This window comes from Martes martes (assembly GCF_963455335.1).
Source record: "Martes martes genome assembly, chromosome: 2".
NCBI classification, from domain to species: domain Eukaryota; kingdom Metazoa; phylum Chordata; class Mammalia; order Carnivora; family Mustelidae; genus Martes; species Martes martes.
The window spans coordinates 38504437-38523467 of record NC_137889.1 but is presented as its reverse complement, the minus strand read 5'-3'; the positions used below and the strand labels follow the sequence as shown (position 1 = coordinate 38523467).

The 19031-nt window shown below is 38.4% G+C and overlaps 1 protein-coding gene across 2 annotated transcripts in view; it reads right to left on the bottom strand.

The window, feature by feature from the left end:
• The window catches only part of HOOK3 (hook microtubule tethering protein 3), a 102449-nt gene that overhangs the window by 78691 nt on the left and 4727 nt on the right, over window positions 1–19031 (bottom strand). For both annotated transcript variants that reach the window (XM_080797483.1, XM_080797484.1), the window contains exon 2: window positions 15011–15096. In XM_080797483.1, coding sequence (XP_080653609.1) covers window positions 15011–15096 — 86 coding nt within the window. The remainder of the gene's footprint in view (window positions 1–15010; window positions 15097–19031) is intronic.

Below are 19031 nucleotides of genomic sequence, written 5' to 3'. Positions count from 1 at the left end.
AGATATTGCAAAGCAAAGCAACAACTGAGTGAATTCTACTAAAACACTACAGAATCATTATAAAAATAATTCAGAAATTAGAAAATATTCAATATCGTTTGATACTTGAAAAATCTAAAAAACACAGTCATTGTCACTCAAGTGTCAGTGTTTCCAACCAAAAAAGTCACATGAGGCTGGCAATCTGAGTTTGTTGCTCTGTGGCTGATGATTATTATTCAAAGCCAAAGGCGACGAACTTAACTAGCTCAGTGGCAATTCAGGGTCACACAACTAAAGATACTTAAACTTCACCAGCAAGCACATAAACTTATAAAAAAGAGTGCTTTAAAATGTCTAAGAAAGTGCACCTGGCTCGTTCAGTCAGTAGAGCATGTGACTCCTGATCCTGGGGTCATGAGTTCAAGCCCCATGTTGGGGGCAGTTTACTTTCAAATTAATTTAAAAGGTGTCTAAGAAATTATATACTGCAGGAACTCCTAGGATACTTAATTTGCAACTTAGAGCAATACTTATAAGTAAAAGAACTCAGAAATACTGAATAAAATATTGCAAATCAAAACTATGATACAGCTTGCTTAATCCTTAAAAGATCACCAAATCAAAATTTCAGAATCATGTCTGAGCTAGGAGGGGAAGACAACAAAAACCGCTGCTAAGCACCAATAATATACTAGGCACTGAATCAGGCACTTACATTCACAATGACATTGCAAGGGAGGAATTACTATCCCTGTTACCATTTAAGGAGTATCAGACTCAGAAATCAAGTAATTTTCCCAAGTTCAATCACATAATTAAGTAGCAGAGTTGGCAGCTGCAGCATTTTTGTTAAAAACAGATCAGTAAAATTCAACACAAAACTGATTTGAGCAAACAACACTAAGGTTCTGTGGCTCATTATTTCCTTCATGCTGAATAAGCTGGGTCACAAGGAGAGAGGGACTAACATGGTTCAGGGCAGGTATCTGTTCTCACTCACTCATTCCCAATATCTCATGTCTGACACATAGCAGGTTCTCCATAAATAACTGCAGACTGAAATACATTTGGAAAGTGACAGTACTTTTTATCCATAAACTTCCAATCGACTACTTGGGCAGAACACAGCAAAAACAGCAGTCTTACAATCTTCTTACATCCATTGTGACTTTTCCTAGTAATAAACTTTGATTCAATATGTAGGCATCTCGCCATAACTGCTTCTATAAGGAGTTTACAATTGCAGCAATGTTTTCTAAGTACCCCCTAATTAATGCTCTCAGACTATGACCAAACAATATAAAGGCATTTTTCTCCAAAATCTTAATAACACAGACATGTAAATAACAACTGATAATCTTACTGGAGTGTCCTTCATGAGTAAGAAGCTATCTTTAGCTTCTTACTATGTCCTCACTCTTGCTAAGGAAAACAAACAAAAGAACCCATGAAACATACAAAGCCATTTCCTTAGATTTTTTCCAGTAAGACATCTATTTCACTGTAACTTATGAACTGGTCCTAGCTTAAACTTAAAAAAAAAAAAAAAAAGGCCATTAACTTTAATCTGTAACATAATTCCAGAAATATATTATCTGCCTGCACTTAATTGCCTTCACAAAAATAAACATATTAAATTGCATTTGCACTGCTAAAATTATTTAAGCACTATAATATTCTTATTGAACTCAACCAAATTAAGATGGGTCCATAACCAACACTAAATTTTGATTCCATCTCTTAATATGGCATTTTTATTAGCAAACCTTAGTACTTTTTAGATATGTTGATTCTTAAGCCTGTTTTCTAATTATCTTTTAATTATCCAAAACTATCATTTTGGTCCCTTGCCATTAAATGCGTATTCAAGGGTTAGCTATAATAACTTTCAGATCTATAATGACAACAAAAATATAGCAAATTATGCTTAGCCCCTACTATGTCAAATTAAACAATAAAGGCACATAGGGATAGGCTTTAAACCAAGACACAGCAACTCAGGGTACTAAAAAAAGAAAAGTATCCATTTAAGAGGCTCTCCACCAGTGTCCCCAGCTTGACCTTCATTCTCTCTCTGTTGGTCTCATCTATTCCCACTCCCCCTTCTTAAACTCTGAAAGCTAAGCCTAATGGCTCTTAGAGGCGTAACTTACTACTTCTGCTCTTAGTCTTTCAATCAGTATGTGGTTGTGGTATAATAAAAAACGTATTTGGTCTTTGTCCATGGTTCCTGCATTGAGCTCCTAAAACCCTTAGAATTTCCCAAGTGACAGGAGTGTCCTCTGTAATTTATAATGAGTGCTTTCTGACCATAACTGAGTTTATGCTAATGAGGTGATTCATCATGGATGAATCTAGACAGCTTCAGGACAGAGGCTGGTTCCAAAGGAACAAACCACACGATTAGAGGACTGGGACTTTCAGCCCTACTTTGACCTCCAGAAAGGGGCTGGTGGTTGAGTTCATAATTTCAATCATAACTATAGAATGAAATCCCAAACAACACGGTTCAGGGAGTTTCTAAGTTGGTGAACACATTGATGTGCTGGGAGGGTAGCATGCCTAGAGAGAGATGGAAACTGTGAACTCTATGGTGCCCGCAGCCCCATACCTTGTACTATGCATCTCTTTCATTTGACTATTCTTCAATTATATTCTTCATAATAAAACTATAATTGTAAGTATAAAGCTTTCCTGAGTTTTGGGTCATTCTTGAGAATTAAGGAAAGGACTGGGAGTGCAGAGGAGTTCACAGGAACTTCTGAATTTGTAGTTGGCCAGGAAGAAGTGTGGTTGTGCTGAGGACTGCACATGCACCTGGCATCTGAAGTTGGGGCAGTTTTGTGGGACTGAGGCCTTAACTTGTGGAGTTCGCACTAACTCAGAAGTTAGCGTCAGAATTGAACTGTAGGACATTCAGCTGGTATTGGGGAAATCACTGATGGAAAATGAGAGAGTGGTGGTGAACTATTCTTGGAGACAAAAAAGATAATAAAAGCTGCTTTCTTTTAATTTCAAAGTCAAAATAAGTCCATATTCATTCATTCAACAAACAGATACCAGAAAGATAACAAGTAGTCCAGATCACTTAGGACATACTACTGAGTACTTTGGTTTTCACCCTGAGTGAAATGGGGTACCAATGTAGAGTGCTAAGCAGAAAATCTGACTTACTGAAAAATCACTCTGGCTGCTGGGTTCACATTAGACTGTGGGCAGGCAAGTACAGAAACACCCTCATCAGGAAATTATTAATATGATAAACAAAGTCAAGAGATGATGGTGCCCAATGTTGTAGCAGGAAAAGTAACAATTCTTATTATAAAACTTTTCCAATGGTGCTTGGGTGGCTCAGTTGGTTAAGCATCCAACTCTTGGTTTCAGCTCAGGTCATGATTTCAGGGTCCTGGAATCAAGCCCTATGTTGGGCTCTGTGCTCAGTATGGAGTCTGCTTGAGGATTCTGTCCACATCCTTCTGCCTCCCCCTCTGCTAGTGCATTGCTCTCTCTCTCAAGTAAATATATTTTTAAAAAGATTTTATTTATTTATTTGACAAAGAGAGACACAGCAAGAGAGGGAACACAGCAGGTAGGGGAAGTGGGAGAGGGAGAAGCGGGCTTCCTGCTGAGCAGGGACCCCCGATGCAGGGCTCAATCCCAGGACACTGGGATCATGACCTGTGCCAAAGGCAGATACTTAACAACTGAGCCACTCAGGAGCTCCTCAAATAAATAAATCTTCATAAAAAAAAACTTTTCCAAACATACAGAGAAGGAAAATGTTAGAGGAAACAACCACATGCCAATCATAGAGATTTAACATTCTGTCATACTTGCTCCATATTATTTGATATTTTTTGACATTTTACTCCTAAAAACTCCATTGTACATCTCTAATAAGGCACCTTCTTATAGTTCTGATTTACACCTAATACACAAACACTCCCCAAATACCACCTAATAGTTAACCTATTTTCAAATTTCTTACATTAGCTTCTAAATGTCTGCTATAGTTGATCTGTTCAAACAGGATTCGAGAAAAATCATGCATCGCATTTGTCTTTGAAATTGTGGAAAGAACACTTAACGTGAGATCTACCCTCTCAATAAAATTTTAAGTGCACAATACTATTAACTATAAGCATAATGTTGTACAGCAGAACCCTAGACTTACTTATCTTGTGTAAGTGAAACTTTCAAACTTACTGAACCACAACTCTTCGTCATTTGCCCCAACTGCTAACTCCTGGCAACCATCATTCTTTTTTTTTTTTTTTAAAGATTTATTTATTTATTTATTTGACAGACAGAGATCACAAGGAGGCAGAGAGGCAGGCAGAGAGAGAAGAGGAAGCAGGCTCCCTATTGAGCAGAGAGCCCGATGCGGGACTCGATCCCAGGACCCTGGGATCATGACCTGAGCTGAAAGCAGAGGCTTTAACCCACTGAGCCACCCAGGTTCCCAGCAACCATCATTCTAATCCCCGTTTCCATGCAATTGATTATTTTAGATACTTCCATGTAAGTGGAGTCATGCACTATTTGTCCTGCTGTGATTGGCTTATTTCACTAAGCATAAATGTCTTCCATATTCATCCATGTTGTTGCATATGATAGGATTTCCAAGAAGAACCATGCAAAGCATTTGGTTACTGTCTGTTTTTGGTTACTGTCTGTTTCTTATCTCTTTGGGCTCTTTAGTTTAAAACATTTGACCCCCTTTGTTTTTTCTCATGGCATTGACTTGTTGAGGAGACCACAGGTCAACTGTCCTGTAAAATAGCTCACCTTCTGGATTTGTCTGATTGTTTCCACGTTATTTAATGTAACTTGTTCCTCTAGCCTCTGTGCTCTTCTGTAAACTGGAAGTCAGAGCTAAAGCCAGATTTAAATATACTTCATAGGTATATTTTAAAAGTATAGTTATCAGGATTTCCTGGCAGATTCGATGTGGGATGGGGAAAGAAAGGAAGGTTTTATGGTTTGATCAACTGGAAGGAAATGCCAACAACTAAAATGAGAAGATTTCTGACCAACTGAGTTTTAGGTAAAGATAGGGAGTTTAGTTTTAGATATGACAACTCTGAGAGGTCTTTGAGACTCAAATGGAGACACTGAATAGATAATGAGTTTAAGTCTGGAGGTCAAAGATTCATGCTAGAGATATAAACTTGAGAGTCACCAGGATATGGATGCTGTTTAAATCCATGAGACCAGATGAAGTCATCAAGTAAGTGAACACAAACAGAAAAGAGTAGAGGAACAAGTCCTTAAGCACTCCAGCATTAGGAAGTAGGACAGAAGAGGAAAAAAATGAGCAAAAAATATACAGATCATCAGGTGAGACAGGAGAAAAACCCAGAGGCTAACAGTATCCTGGTAACCAAATTTTTAAGTGTTACAAGGAGGTAAATCCTTTGAATGCTGTTGCCAGGTCCTGATAAGGACTGAGAATCGGCCATTAGAATCAGCACTGTGGGGGTGCCTGGGTGGCTCAGTGGGTTGAACCTCTGCCTTCGGCTCAGGTCATGGTCTCAGGGTCCTAGGATCGAGCTCCGCATCGGGCTCTCTGCTAAGCAGGAAGGCTGCTTCCTCCTCTCTCTCTCTGCCTGCCTCTCGGCCTACTTGTGACCTCTGTTTGTCAAATAAATAAATAAAATCTTAAAAAAAAAAAAAGAATAAGCACTGTATAGATAATTGGTGGTCCTAATAAGTGCAGTTTTAATAAAATGGTGGGGGAAAAAAAATCCCCGAGTGAAAAGTGGATTTAAAAGAGCAGGAAGCTAGGAATCTGAAACAGCTGGATACAGACTATTCTCTAAAGAAGTTTTTGCTAACAAAGGGGAGGAGAAATTGACTGACAGAAATGAGATCAGAAGTATTTTTACTTTTATTTTAAGACTTTATTTGTCAGAAATAGAGAATTCGCACAAGCACAGGCAGGGGGAACAGCAGGCTCCCTGCCCCATAGAAGCCAGATGCAGGACTTGATTCTAGGACCCTGGGATCATGACCTGAGCTAAGGCAGACACTTAACCAACTGAGCCACACCGGCACCTTGAGATCAGAAGTATTTTAAAGATAAAAGAAGTAACCATTTGCATGCTAGCAGATATGATCCAGCAGAGAAGGGAAGAGTGATAATATAGGAAAGAGGGCCAAATTGGTAAAGAGACAATCCTGTAGATAGTAGGCAATGGGATGTAGTATACAAAGTGTAAGTACTGACTTTAAGATAGAAACCTTCCCCACTAACCCTATAGCTTTATGTATCATAACAAGTAGCAAGGCAAATCAAAATAATGCTGGCAGAGGGGTACATGTAGTCATGGAATTCTATGGAAATTCTGTTTCATTTGTTTTAACTTCCTCAGAAGTAGGATTCATCTACCTTGTAAGGTGATCAGATAAAAAAGACAGGAAAGGTGGTACTGGAGGTTTGAAGGAGAAAATGTAAGATAGTTGTCTGGAAGAGTGGGGGAATGAAAATACTAGGGAAACACAGTATGACTGTGGGATTCCATAAGATAACACTTGCAGTTTTGTGGTGAGAAACTTAAAATGAAATTTATCAGTATGTTTGCATTTTTTCCCCAGCTGTGTTCAGCTGCATAGGTAAGAAGCAGAACTGGCAGGACATTAGATTCAACCAGAGTTGTGGTTTTGTGGAACAAATACAATATGAGAGGGGCAGGGGAGCTAAAAGTGTATGCAGGGAAGTAATTATGATTGACTATAAAGTTTCAGCTAAATAAGAGGAAGGAAAGAACAGTGAAGGTGGACAGTGTTAAAATCCCACTGACACAAGAGAATTAAAGAATTATTGGAGACTTGATACAGAGAAAGGGAGATGGAAAGACAGGGAACAATAATCAGACAGTGGTAATGAGAAAACTGAGATTATGGGGGGATTACACATTATCAGTAATTATAAGGTAATCATGGGAAGGCATGCCTGAAATCTAACCGAAGACAAGGTAAATGGAGAGGAGTTCAAGAAAGTGGTAACGAAGGATATGAAGGATAATCTGGGTATACATCCAAATCACCAAGAATGTAGATAAGTGCAGTATCAGAGAGAGCCCACAGTGTGCCAGGATCCAATATTGTTGCGAAACGAGAAGGAATGACAACAACAATGAAGGGTAGTGGATAATGTCATAGGATTCGAAGCTAGAGTTTTAGGGAAGATAAAGAAGAATGGTGTGGAAGCAGCAATAAGGAGTACCACCTCTGGGCTAAGTGGTACTTGAAGACTGTGGGAGAAAAAAATAGCCATCCCTTGAGAAGCCTGCAGAAGTAGTGTCAGGGGAGAAGCAGATTTCTTTCAGAGCCGAAGTTGGATCAGGCAAAGTGCTGACTGTTCTTTGGCACAAGTACTGCAGGTTAACCAAGAATCACAGGCTTAAGAGCATAAACAACCAATTCAAATTCTTGCTATCTCATATGTAACATCCTGTGCTCTCTGAAGTGGATTCTGCTTGTCATTTTTTTTTAACCAGTATTAATTTTCTTCAAACCAAAAAGTTGAAAATAGAAAGTTCATTTAACAGTCACGGTTCCTGGGGCACCTGGGTAGCTCAGATCATGATCCCAGAGTCCTGGGATTGAGCCCCACGTCAGGCTTTCTGCTGGGGGGTAGGGGGGATGCTTTTCCTTCTCTCCTATCTGCCTACTTGTATGCTCTGTCAAATAAATGAATAAAATCTTTTAAAAAAAGCCCCCAAACCCCCACAGCTCTCTCAAGACTCAAGGAAAAAAAAGGTTTTCATTTTGTATCTATTAATGTACAGATGTAAAAGGATAGAATACATCTTAATGTTTTCAGTGACTGATCTATAGTAAAAATTAAAGAAGAATCTAATCATCTATGGTTAATGTCTGGTCACTAGGCAAATCAACATAATCAAAAGTTCTGAAAAGATGGAAAAGGAATCTTTAAAAAACAGTACAAAAAAAGAAGAAAAAAATTAATCCTTATGCACAAAAAGTAACTCACAATTCATTGCAAACTCAAATGTAAGCACTGGAACTATCAAATTTGTACAGGAAAATAGAAGAAAATCTTAGTGACCCTGGGTTTGGTAAATGTTTCTTAATAAAATTAAAAAAAAAAAAAAAGCTGGCTAATTGAATTTAAATTAAAAAAAAAAAAAGCAAACAAACCATGGGGCACTTGGCTGGCTCAGTCAATGGAATGTATGACTCTTGATTTCTGAGGTTGTGGGTTCAAGCCCCACATCGAGTGTAGAAGTTACTTAAAAATAAAATTTTTTAAAAAATTAGATTTTATCAAAATTTAAAACTTTTGACTTGCAAAGACACTATGAAGAAAATGAAAACAGGGTGGGGCCAGCACCTGGGTGGCTCAGTTGGTTAAGCTTCTGCCTTCTGTTCAGGTTCAGTTCATGTCATGATCCCAGGATCCTGGGATCCAGCCCCATACCGGGCTCCCCGCTCAGTGGGGAGCCTGCTTCTCCCTCTCCCTCTGCCACTCCCCGGCCACTCTGTCAAATAAATAAATAACACATCTTAAAAAAAAAAAGAAAAAGAAAAAGGGAAACCATAGATTGGAAGGAAATATATATTTTTTAAATATTTTATTTATTTACTTGACAGACAGAGATCACAAGCAGGCAGAGAGGCAGGCAGAGAGAGAGGAGGAAGCGGGCTCCCTGCCGAGCAGAGAGCCCAATGCGGGGCTCGATCCCAGGACCCTGAGATCATGACCTGAGCCGAAGGCAGAGGCTTTAACCCACTGAGCCACCCAGGTGCCCCGGAAGGAAATATTTTAAAACATACATTTAAAAAATGACTTGTATTTAGTTTTTATGTTTTGTATTTATAAAGAACTCTAAATTCAGTAAGACAATTTAAGTAAAAAAACAGGCAAAAGATTATGAGAAACCATTCACAAAAGGAGATAATATAGATGGTAAAAACATGTAAAGATGCTGGACAGCATTAGTCCTCCTAGGAATACAAACTAAAACCATAGTGAATTATTACTAGATAGCCACCAGAATGGCTAAAATCAAAACGACTGCCTTATACACCAAAATTAATGTAATATTGTTTATCAACTATACTTCAATTAAAACAAAACAAAACTGGGGAACTTGGCTGACTTAGTTGGTTGAGCATGTGACTCTGACTTCAGAGCTGTGAGTTCAAGCCCCACACCGACTGTAGAGTTTACTTAAGGAGTGGCTCAGTTAGGTGTCTGCCTCTGGCTTGGATCATGATCCCATGGTCCTAGAATCAAGCCTGAGAGTTGGGCTACCTGCTCAGCGGGAAGCCTGCTTCTCCCTCTCCCACTCCCCCAGCTTGTGTTCCCTCTCTCACCGTCGTCTGTCAAATAAATAAATAAAATGTTAAAAAAAAAAGAGATTACCTAAATGTAAAACCTTAAACTGCCCCCCTCCCCAAAAACCCCACCACCACTGACGTGTTAGCAAGTGATGGTGAGACTGGTGAAATAAGAACGTTCACACAGTGCTTGCGGAAGCAAAAACAGCACATCCACTTTGGAAACACTTTGGCAGTCTCCTAAATATTAAACACATACCTGACCATATGGTCTAACCATTCCACTCCTGGGTGGGATTTTATTAGAGGGAAATGAAAGGATATGTCCGTACAACCAATCTGTATGCTAATGTTCAGAGATGGCTTTATTTGTAATAGTCCCAAACTAAAATAACCCAGATGTCCATCCGCAGATGAATAAATACATAACTAGATCACAGTATATCCATAGAGTATGTATGAACTATTACAGGCAACAACATGAATTTCAAGATAGTTATGTTGCATGAAAGCTATACCTTCTTCCTCAAATAAGAAAATATATTGTGTGAGTCCATTTACATAAATTTCTAGAGTGTGCAAATTCATCTATAGTGGTTGCCTGTGCATAGGAAAGGGTGGCACAAAGGAAGGACTGAGACACTTCTTGAAGTGATTGATATGTTCGTTATCTTGCCTGCAGTGATAGTTTCACAGGTATCTACATAGGTAAAAATTTTATCAAATCCTATACTTTAAAAATGTACAATTTACTATGTGTCAATTTCATCTCACCAAAGCTGCAAAAAAGAGGGAGCACTAAAGAGAAATGAACTATCAAGGTTCATGGAGAAATCTTAAATGCAACACTGCTCAGTGAAAGAAGCCAATCTGAGAAGACTACATATGGTTATGATTTCAGTTACATGACATTCTGGGAAAGGCAAACTGTGGAGACAGTAAATAGATCAGGGGTTGCTGGAGGTCTGGGGTGGAGGGAAGGATGACTAGGTAGAACAAAGGGGATTTTTAGGACAGCAAAACTACTTTGTGTGATACTACAATGGTAGATATGTATCATTACATATTTGTCAAACCCATACAGAGAATGTAAAACACGGAATGAACTTTAATGTAAATTAGGGACTTTGGGTGATGCTGTTTTGGTGTAGGTTCACCAATTACAACAAATATACCACTCTGGTGTGTATGTTGATAGCGGGGAAAGGCCCTGTGCAGTGGTGCAAGGAGTGTGTGAAAATTTGCCATACTTTACGTTCAATTTTTAAAAACATTTTATTCAAGTAGTAAAATACACACAGCATAAAATGTCATTTAAACTTCAGTGTGCAGTTCAGTGGCATTAAGTGCACTCACACCGCTGTGCACCCACCAATCACTATCATCCACTCCCAGAACTTCGTCATCCCATACTGCAACTCCTTGCCATCACAATTTCACAGTGAAACTGAAACTGTTCTTAAAAAAAAAAAAAAATCCACAAAGTCATATTAATTAAAAATAAGGGGTGTGGCATGAACCTACATGGACAAAAAGAGAGAAAGACCACAATAGCAATAAAATTTTGGAAGCTGGAAAGCAGATGGATGGGAAATGACTAAAAAGCTGAAGAAAATTTTATACTAACTAGAAACATACTTAGGCCCACTCATATTTGATAAAATTTCTACTGAAACCACAGAAAGATATAGTTTTTCACTTCTCAGCTCAGACAAAATGAAAAGATCTGCAATTTCCAATGAAACTCTCTGCTTAGCCCCCACATTCTTTTGGCTTTCCTCATACTTCTCTGGTACCTCTGTTCTTTGAGGTTCTAACCGGAATTAATTGTCAAAGTTCTTCAAGGCTCAGGCTACACATATTTCCTCTTATGCTATACTATTCCCTAAGTGACTTAATCCACACTAATGGCTTCAACTAAGATACCCAAATTGATTCTAGATTTCTCTTCTGCACTTTAGACCCACATGATCTAATGCTAACTTGGCATTTTCTCTTGATGTCTCAATACCACTGAAACTCAACGTCCCCCAAACTAAACCCATGATATATCCAGTACTCCTCCACAGCAGATTCCCTTTCAGCATTCCCACATCAGTGGTTTGTCCCCCTTTCCGTGTATTTGCTAATGTCAGAAATTTAAAGTCAATTTTGATACCTCCCTTTTGCTCACACCCCGTTATCATTCATCAACATTTGTTTTTCTCTATTATTTTGGGTCTATCCATTTGTCTCCACCTCCTTCACTACCTCCTGATCCAAAGTACCATAACCTCCTTTCTGATTTACTACAAACTTCTTTCCAGTTGATCATTCCTTATCATTATGGCATCTTCTAATTCACTTTACCCCCGCAGCCAGAATATTTTCAAAATGTAAATGAACCTGGACTTTAAATAAAAACTTAAAAAAAAGAAAAAGAAAACTGGTGCAGTCACTGTAGAAAACAGTAGGGAGGTTCCTCAAAAAGTTAAAAAAACAGAACTACCCTGGCGTGCCTGGGTGGCTCAGTCTGTTAGGCATCTGCCTTTGGCTCAGTTCGTGATCTCAGGGTCCTGGGATCGAGCCCCACATCGGGTTCCCTGCTCGGCAGAGTCTGCTTCTCCCTCTCTCTCTGACCTACTTGTTCTCTCCCTCCCTCTCCCACAATAAAAAAAATAATAATAATAATACACACACACACACACACACACACACACACACACACACATCTCTACCCTATGACCCAGCAACTGCACCACTGGGTATTTAATCCAAAGAACACAAAAATACTAATTCAAAGAGATACTACATATACCCCAATGTTTAACAGCATTATCTACAGTAGCCAAATTATGGACACACCCCAAATGTCCATCAACAGATGAACGGATAAAGAAGATATGGTATATATATACACAACGGAATGTTACTCAGCGATCAAAAAAGAATGAAATCTTACCATGTGCAACAACGTGGCTGGAGCTAGAGTATTATGCTAAGCAAAATAAATCAGTCAGAGAAAGACAAATATCATATGATTTCAGTCATATGTGGAATTTAAGAAAAAAAGAGCTAAGGGATAAAAACAGAGAGGCAAAGGAAGAAACAGACTCTCAATTGTAGAGCACTGATGGTTATGAGAAGGTTTAAATAGGTGATGGGGATTAAGGAGAGCACTTTTGTAATGAGCACCAGGTGCTGCATAGAAGTGTTGACTCACTACATTGTACACCTGAAACTAATATTGCACTGTATGTTAATTGCAATTTAAATAAAAACTTAAAATGTAAATCTGACCCTGTCAACCCTTCCCTGCTTCCACACCACCCAAATTGCTTCTCATATCCCTTGGAATAAAGACACAAGGCCCTACATGGTCTGGCAACATCTCTCTTTCCATTTTCATTCTATAACATGGTCCCTCTCTGTGCTTTAGTCGCTCAAACCCTCTCTCTTTTGGTGGTGTTGTTGACCATACTCCATCAGCTGGTACGGCCTCCTCTGTATACCATCTTCTGTATGCTAAGAAATCTGTTACTGATCATCTTTCAGATTTAAGATCTTTATTTTTTCAGGTAAATGTTTGTGACTTAAGCTAAATATGTCTCTTTACAAAATTCCATAACATTGTGTATTTCTGCCCCGTAGCACCAGTTATAAAAGCAATTTTGTTTTCATAGTTATTTACAAATCTGGTTTTCCCAAGGTTATAAACTCTCTGAAGGTTATTGGGTTGTGGCTTACTGCTGTATCACCAGTGCTGGACACAAAGTAGCCATTCAGTAAATATCAAAGAGACAAGGAGGAACTGAACTTCCTTGAATTTGTACATATTATACAGTTATTAAAATAGATTAACATGCAACAATATGAATCTCAGACATTAAGTTGAGCGAAAGGAGTCTGACAAAAAAGAATACGTACTGTATGATTCCCGTTATAAGATGTCCAAAAACAGAAAAAAAAACTAATTGCTGGTGTAGAAGTCAGAATCACGGCTATTACTAGGCAAGGGTTATTGATTACAGAGGGTCGTGAGGGAACCATCCGGGCCTAGATAGGTTATATATTTTAATCTGGGTGGTGGTTACACAGATGTGTATACACAAATACATACACGATATACATACACATGTACATATTCATCACTTTTTAAAGTATACTTCTCTGTGTATGTTTTACCATAACAAAAGGAAAAAAGGAAGACATTTTGGGGAAAAAAGGTAAAAAACTAACTATGGATGAGAAATATGCCTACAAGACCTTGGTAAATTAACTAGTTTGCAGAACATAATATATGCTATGATCTTGATTTGGTAAAACAATACACACATACAGTTCTTCTGGTTTCTGCAAATGACAGAAATCCTACCCTAACTAACTTAAGCAAAATTCACTTACTGACACATACCTGGAAAGCTTACTTAGCTTCAGTGAAACTCTCTAGACCATTCAAAGGCTAAAAATTATTAGGGAACCACTCAGAGGTCACAGGATCACTGTTCTCAGAGTGCTAGAACCAAGCCCGATCAGGTTGCAAATGAGACTTTTCAAGCTCCATCAAAAAGTCTATGCTCCTGTGTTATCTGAAGAGATGTGCCAGGTAGTTACAGAAGAAAGCGACAGCAAGCTAGTTTCCAAGCATCAGTCCCTCGTTCTAAAGACACACAGAGTTTCTGAATTGCAGGCATCTGAACTGCTTTTCAGACAGGCAACTCTATATAGCTCACTGCAAAGTGAACAGAAAGAATTCATTTACTGTTGATATGGATTCTTACCAAAACTTCAGGAAATCCCATCTAGTCATATGCAAATCTTCCAATAACATAAGGCCTACAAGTGCTCAGTGCTTCAAAAGACAAAAGTATACCCCAAAAGTCACATCGAACATTATGATTTCTTAAATTTATAAGTAATGTTTTATTTTTTAATGTTTTAATGTTTTATTTATTTGAAAATTTCCTAGATCAAGTTGGAGATAGCCATACATCAATTTTACAACTATTGCTTTTTTCAAGTACTTAGAAAAACCAGGTATGTTTCGTATATCCCACACATGTATGTTATTCTTTTAACCATTTGGTGACATGGGTATCTACGATGCAGGCTGAATCATGAAAAACTGATGATATTTAACCACTTGTGACCTACAAAGGGCATTTTCATATGATTCAGACAAAAACCAAACCTTGTGAACAAAACAAATTCCCTGCCTCTGTGTGGATCTCACAGGGGTGGCAGGGGGAGCATCGCAAAACAAATGAATATATGGTATATAAGATGGTGTTACATACCTCAAAGAAGAACATAAAAGGTTAAAAGGGATACAGCAGAGTATAGGGCAATGGCTATCACTTATTTTATATGAATGGTCAGGGGAGGCTTCATAGATATAACAACATTTGAGCAAAATCCTAAGGAAAGAGAAAGCAAGCCTCTAGATTCTTATACAATGAGAAAATATCATTAACGTGAAAATTTCTGCCAAGCTTATGCTAAAAAAGAAAAGAACAAATAATTCTGCTAAAACCAATGGAGTGTTTAAACAATTATGGCCCTAATTAAACTCTCAGCCAATCTATACCCAACAAGTACATGCAATCAAAATTAAAACAGACATTTATAGCTCTTATCCTGCACTCAACACACATTTCATGTGAACATTTTTTTTGTCCATGTTTTCAATCTAATAAATATTCACATATAAGACTATACAAAAACATAAAGCAATTCTTACATTTTCTGAAGAACCTGGGCCATCACAACCCCATTCGTTAAATCTTCCACGGTCTGGCATGGTGCATCCACATTAAATGTCTGGATCTAGGGAAAAAAAGGAGGGGGGTTGGGGAGAGATTCCCTGGTTAATTACATAGGAGATTTCTTAGGCTTCCTTTTGTGATTATCTCATCTTGAGAGTTGGAATAAATTTTAAAAAGCAGTAGAGTTGGAAAATTTCTCCCTTATGGGAAATTTCCTGCAGGTTCTCATTGTCCCTTAGGTAGAAAAGAAATTGAGGTGGACACCTGATGACATCCCAGCATCCCTTCTCCTCACAGATGACCAATCTAAGCAAGTCATGGTAACTCCATCTCCTCTACCAGTGACTAACTTAGGATTCACAGGGCAAAGACAATTTGAACCAAAGAATTGGAGGGAGATGCTTAAACTTGAGTTTCTAGGAAAGAAGAGCCTATCTCCTCTTGCTGTGGTCAAGTATGTTGCCTCAACTGCCACCAGCAGTCATCTTAGGGCTCTTAACAGAATATATTTTAGGATGAGGCTGATGCACTGTACGACAGAGAAGAGGGATACAAAGAACTGGGTCCTTGAAAAAATTGAGCCACTGAATTAAAAAAAAATGTGAAGCCTATTTTGTGAGATAGACGTGTTTAAGGCTGGCCAAACGGAGACTTCATTTTTTCAAAACCAAAGTATCTTTATACAGACGTAGAATTCACATTCACTACAGTTGAGGTTAGATATTCAATTTTGATTCTAAATGTATTCTGAATTAGATCTAAGTTTGCAAAAACCAAAAAACCAACAACTAACTTTGCACTGGTCAGCATGACATGGCTGAGAAATAGAAATTATTTCCATAAGATAATACAGCTGAGCCGACAATGATTATACCCAGTAGTGCAACCAAGATTTAGAAGGAAATAAATCACTGAGAAAAGACAGATGCGGCCATGCTCTCCCAGTTTATAGGTTAGTAAAATGAAAGAGTATGACAAGATGTGCCAACAGCAACACAAAGATTAGAAGTGAGTGGGATGCAGTCTAGGAATGAAAAACAGCTTAGCATGGGATGGGGGGGTGGGAACAGGAAGAGATAGAAGAGGGAAAAGAGTATAATGGTGAAAGATGGGGCATTACTGTGCAAAACCTCATAAGCCATGTTAGGACTTTATTCTAAGAGCAATGAGGAGGGAGGGTGGCTAAGCAAAGGACTCCAGGAGACTGAAGCCATGAGATTTGTGCTGTATAAAGATCATCCTGGCTGCAGTATGAAGAAAGGATTGGAGGGGAAGAGGCACAGAGACCTATTTAGTAGGTTTATATTATTAACACAGATGAGGTCAAACTAAGAGACAATGGAAATATTGGGAATAACACTCAAATCTTCTCGTATTTTTATTTATTGGGTTATATACTCAGAAATGAAATTACTGGGAGTGCCTGGGTGGCTCAGTTAATTAAGCATTTGCCTTTGGCTCAGGTCATGATCCAGGAGTCCTGGGATGGAGCCCCCACGTCATGCTCCCTGCTCCCTCTCCCTTTGTCCCCCCAACCTACCCCACTGGTATGCTCATGTTCTCTCCCTCAAATAGATAAATAAAACCATTTTTTAAAAAAGATTCTTTAGAAGTGAAATTACTGGGTCAAAGTGTATGTACACTTCAAGATTTTTGATAAATACAAGCTGTCCTTAATTCTCGTAATTCTGTTTTAGTCATTTTCTCACTTTGTAACAGTAGGTGAGTGTCTACTCCTCTGTACTGTATCACTTATCAAATCTTAAAAAAAAAAGCTACAGACAAATGTAGTCAGTAGCTTCTTTATATTTCCTATATGGGGGAGTCTTATGAGGAGTGAGGGTTATAGTGGTGGAAACTAAAGGAATTATCTTAGAGATCACATAGCAATTGGTTTTTATCTAGGTATCCATTTGGGAGAGTAATGAAAAGAAGCCATCCCCTGACACTAACTTCATATACAGTAGAGGTTCAATATAATTAGTAAATGAATAAATGGAACAAATAAATATCTGCAGGAACTGATATTAAATTTTATTCTATATTATCTCCAGCTGCCTCAATAGTAATGTGATAACAACAATGTACTTTAAAATGAAATAAGCACCTGCTTTCATTTTACATTTGATAAATTAATCTCTCTCATAGGTTTAAGAGGAAAAAGAGACAGCAGTGAGAGCCACATCTCATTTATCTCTTTACCACTAATCTTAACACAATGTCTGACACAGAGTAAGCCCCAAGTGAGCATGTTTTGAACGTAATGAACTAATTCTACCCCAGCTTTGCTCTTAATTTGCTGTGTGAACCTGGATGTGCCACTTTACCCCTCTTAAGAGTGTTTTAATCTAGTAATTGGGAAAAATACCTTATGGAGAGGTGTTTTGCTAAAGGCATAAATGAGAAAAAGAATGTAAACTAGGTATTTTGAAAAGTTTAAAGCAGTGGTTCCCAAACCTTGTGTACATCAGAATCATCTGGCAAGTTGCAGAAGGCTGGGAATTGACTTTTAACACACTCATCAAATAATTCTTATGTGGCGGGAGGGACACTGGTTGGGCATTTGGAACCCTCTGATCCAAAGCAGATTAGAAAACGGTCTCTGACCAATTAAAAGAAAAAAACTCAATAAAGCAGGTAATTCTCTAATAATGTAAATAATTTAGTTCTAAAAATTCTATTTCTCTCTTGGGACTTAAAAAAACTTATATTCAGAGGCACCTGGGTGGCTCAGTGGGTTAAAGCCTCTGCCTTCGGCTCAGGTCATGATCCCAGGGTCCTGGGATCGAGCCCCGCATCGGGCGCTCTGCTCAGCGGAGAGCCTGCTTCCTCCTCTCTCTCTGCCTGCCTCTCCGCCTACTTGTGATCTCTGTCAAATAAATGAATAAATAAATAAAATCTTTAAAAAAAAAAAAAAAAAAAAAAAACAAAAACTTTTATTCATTCTGATTTTTAAAACGTGGCTTCTAAACAATTACTTTCTCTATACTGGCTCTTAAGGTAAATAAATAATTGATCATGAAGGCTACATGAGGTCCACCTGTGCTTGAAAAGCAGGTGCCAAAGGAATTCTAGCTTTATGGAGTTTCCTTTTGGGATGATAAAAAGTGTTTACTACAAACCACTGAATTGTACATCTTAAAAGCATGTATTCTAGGGCTCCTGGGTGGCTCAGTCTGTTAAGCATCTGCCTTCAGTTCAGGTCATGATCCGGGGGTCCTGGGATCGAGTCCCTACTCATCAGGGAGGCTTCCACTCACCCTGCTTGTGCACCCCTGTGTTCTGTCAAATAAAGAGAATCTTAAAAACACTCTAAAGGAGGGGTGCCTGGGTGGCTCAGTGGGTTAAGGCTAAGCCTCCGCCTTCAGCTCAGGTCATGATCCCAGGGTCCTGGGATCGAGCCCCACATCGGGCTCGATGCCTGCTTCCTTTCCTCTCTCTGCCTGCCTCTCTGCCTACTTGTGATCTCTGTCAAATAAAGAAATAAAATCTTTAAAAAAATAAATGCATTTTTTAAAAATGCATTTAAAAAAACACAAAAGGAAAAATTAAAAAAAGAATGAATTTTATGGTATATGAATTATATTTTAATTTTTAAAAAATCTATCATCTACCAGTCTCATCAACTGAGTTTACATCTACAGGATGTGTCCAGAGATTAGCACAGTAAAATTTAAAGATAATTACACCTAAGTGCATTAAGGTGTGAAATTCTACCTAAAAGATCATAACCTCTCTTTCAATTCCAAGAAGCTCTATTAACATCTCCCAACCTCCATCTCACCCTCCCCCACAAAAGCATGAGAAAAGTAAAGGAGGAGATCACCTGGAATTAGTATCTCCACAACAGTTCTCAACCAGGGGTGGTTTTGCTCCCTAAGAGACATGTTTGTTTTTAACAAATAGGTGTGTGCTACTGGCATCAAGTAGGCAAAGGCCAGGGATGCTACTTTTAAATGTCCTACAATGCATAGGGCACTGCCACTGAATTCTCCA